Source organism: Tupaia chinensis, unplaced genomic scaffold (genome assembly GCF_000334495.1).
Source record: "Tupaia chinensis unplaced genomic scaffold, TupChi_1.0 Scaffold143584_1, whole genome shotgun sequence".
In the NCBI taxonomy this organism is placed as follows: domain Eukaryota; kingdom Metazoa; phylum Chordata; class Mammalia; order Scandentia; family Tupaiidae; genus Tupaia; species Tupaia belangeri.
This window is the reverse complement of record NW_006203430.1, coordinates 9,178,845-9,180,898: the sequence shown is the minus strand read 5'-3', so window position 1 is coordinate 9,180,898 and position 2,054 is coordinate 9,178,845. Positions and strand designations below refer to the sequence as shown.

The following is a 2,054-nucleotide window of genomic DNA, read 5'->3' as shown; positions in this document are numbered from 1 at the left end:
CCCCCACACCACCCCCATCCACTAGCAGCATCGACTCAGCCTCAGACTCCCGGGAGCGCAGTGTCAAGGGTGAAAGTGTCCTGCAACGTGTGCAGAGCGTGGCTGGCAACAGCCAGTGCGGTGACTGTGGCCAGTCAGACCCCCGCTGGGCCAGCATCAACCTGGGAGTGCTGCTCTGCATCGAGTGCTCTGGCATCCACAGGTGCTTCCACCCCCAGCAGGGCAGGGGCTGGGACCTGTGAGAGCCATGCTCTAACTCATTCCCTGCCTCTTGCTGTCCAGGAGCTTGGGTGTCCACTGCTCAAAGGTGCGATCTCTGACACTGGATTCATGGGAGCCAGAGCTGCTAAAGGTGTGTGTGTGGGGGGTCTCTTGGCTTCTGAGGTGGGGATGAGGGATGGGGCTGGGGCCAGCACTGGAGCCTGAGCGCTTAAACCAACACCTGCATGCCCTCATTTCCTGTGCTAGCTGATGTGTGAGCTTGGAAACAGCACCGTGAACCAGATCTACGAGGCCCAATGTGAGGGTCTGAGCAATAGGAAGCCCACAGCCAGCAGCCCCAGGTGAGATGGGATAGAGCCCCGATTGGGCAGGGGAGCCCCAACCTATGCGTGCAACCTCATGTTCACTCCTGGTCCAGGCAGGACAAGGAGGCCTGGATCAAGGACAAATACGTGGAAAAAAAGTTTCTTCGAAAGTTGCCCACGGCGCCAGCCCGGGAAGCCCCAAGGCGCTGGCGGGCACAGAAATGCCAGCGTCCTCATAGCTCCCCCCGTGCCCCTGCTACCCGTCGCAAGGTCCGGCTTGAGCCTGTCCTGCCCTCTGTTGCTGCTCTTTCTTCAGGTGGGAGGCCGTCCCTCAGCTCATATACTTGGGCAAAACTGGGGAGTGGGTTCCCTCTGGCTAGGAGAATGAGCTGCCAACCTTAGATGCCAGGGTGGGCTTGGAAGCAGAGGCTCACAAGGGCACTCGAAGCAGGCATTCTGCCTGACTCCCAACATGTCTTGGGGTGCCTTACTCTGGGCCTCAGTTTCCTCATTTGAACCTTTGCCCTGTCCCCTGCAGCAAGCACCCTGGAGCGCAAGTTCCGCCGAGATTCACTCTTCTGCCCAGATGAGCTGGACTCACTCTTCTCCTATTTTGATGCAGGGGCTGCTGGGGCTGGTCCACGCAGTAAGTGCTGGGGGCGGCTGTGCCTCTGCTACCCGTGCCCCTGAGCCCAGCCAGGGTAGCAGAGCAGGGTCCAAATGAGGCTTGTCTGGAGAATGGACAAGTATGGGTAGCACTTGTTTGAGGACTGGAAGGATAGGCATTTCATGCTGAAGAGATTAGGCGGAGGCAGCAGTGTCACAAGGAGGCTGTTCTGGGGGTGGGAAGAATTGGGTAGTTGCAGAGCTGAGGCTGAAATAGCATCTTAAGGGGGTGGGGTGGAGATATTTTGTCCATTAACCTGGAAGCGGAGGCCATGACCATCAGGAATGATGCGTGGGGGGACCAGCTGGTAGCATGGTGGTTAAGGTGGCCTGATCCCACAGGGCTAACTACGGGGTTTGATTCCCAGACCTGGTGGCTTGAAAAACATGCTGGGTGCATGTGTATGCATGTCCTGAATCTCTAGAGAATGGAGGAAAGGGGATTTTGGCATGGCCATCTCCCATATTGGCTGCTTTCTCACTTTCTCTCTCTGTCTCTGCTGAATGCAAATTAAAAAAAAAAAAATGTGTGTGCGTGTGAGTATGTGGGGGCTGTTATGCATCAGGAGTGTATATGTGGGTGTGTAAATCTGTGAATGTGTGTGTGCCATTTAAATGCAGGTATATGCATATAGGCATGCATGTATGTGTATGTGTGTGCATGTGTGCTGGGGGGGGCTGTGTGTGATCGCTGATAGAGAAGGAAAGGGGGGATGATTTGGGCCAGCAGGTGGCATGGTGGTTAAGGTGTTGAATCCCACATGGCTGATTAAGTGGTTCAAATCCCAGACCCAGTGACTTGAAAACCACACCAGGTGTTTGTGTGTGTGTGTGTGTGTGTGTGTGTTTGTGTGTGTGTGT

General features: G+C 55.6%; 1 protein-coding gene across 1 annotated transcript in view; it reads left to right on the top strand.

The window, feature by feature from the left end:
• The window catches only part of ACAP3 (ArfGAP with coiled-coil, ankyrin repeat and PH domains 3), a 16,011-nt gene that overhangs the window by 11,326 nt on the left and 2,631 nt on the right, over window positions 1-2,054 (top strand). Inside the window, exons 18-22 of the mRNA XM_006164165.3 lie at window positions 13-202; window positions 283-352; window positions 469-563; window positions 641-843; window positions 1,066-1,173. Of these exons, the coding sequence (XP_006164227.1) occupies window positions 13-202; window positions 283-352; window positions 469-563; window positions 641-843; window positions 1,066-1,173 (666 nt within the window). The remainder of the gene's footprint in view (window positions 1-12; window positions 203-282; window positions 353-468; window positions 564-640; window positions 844-1,065; window positions 1,174-2,054) is intronic.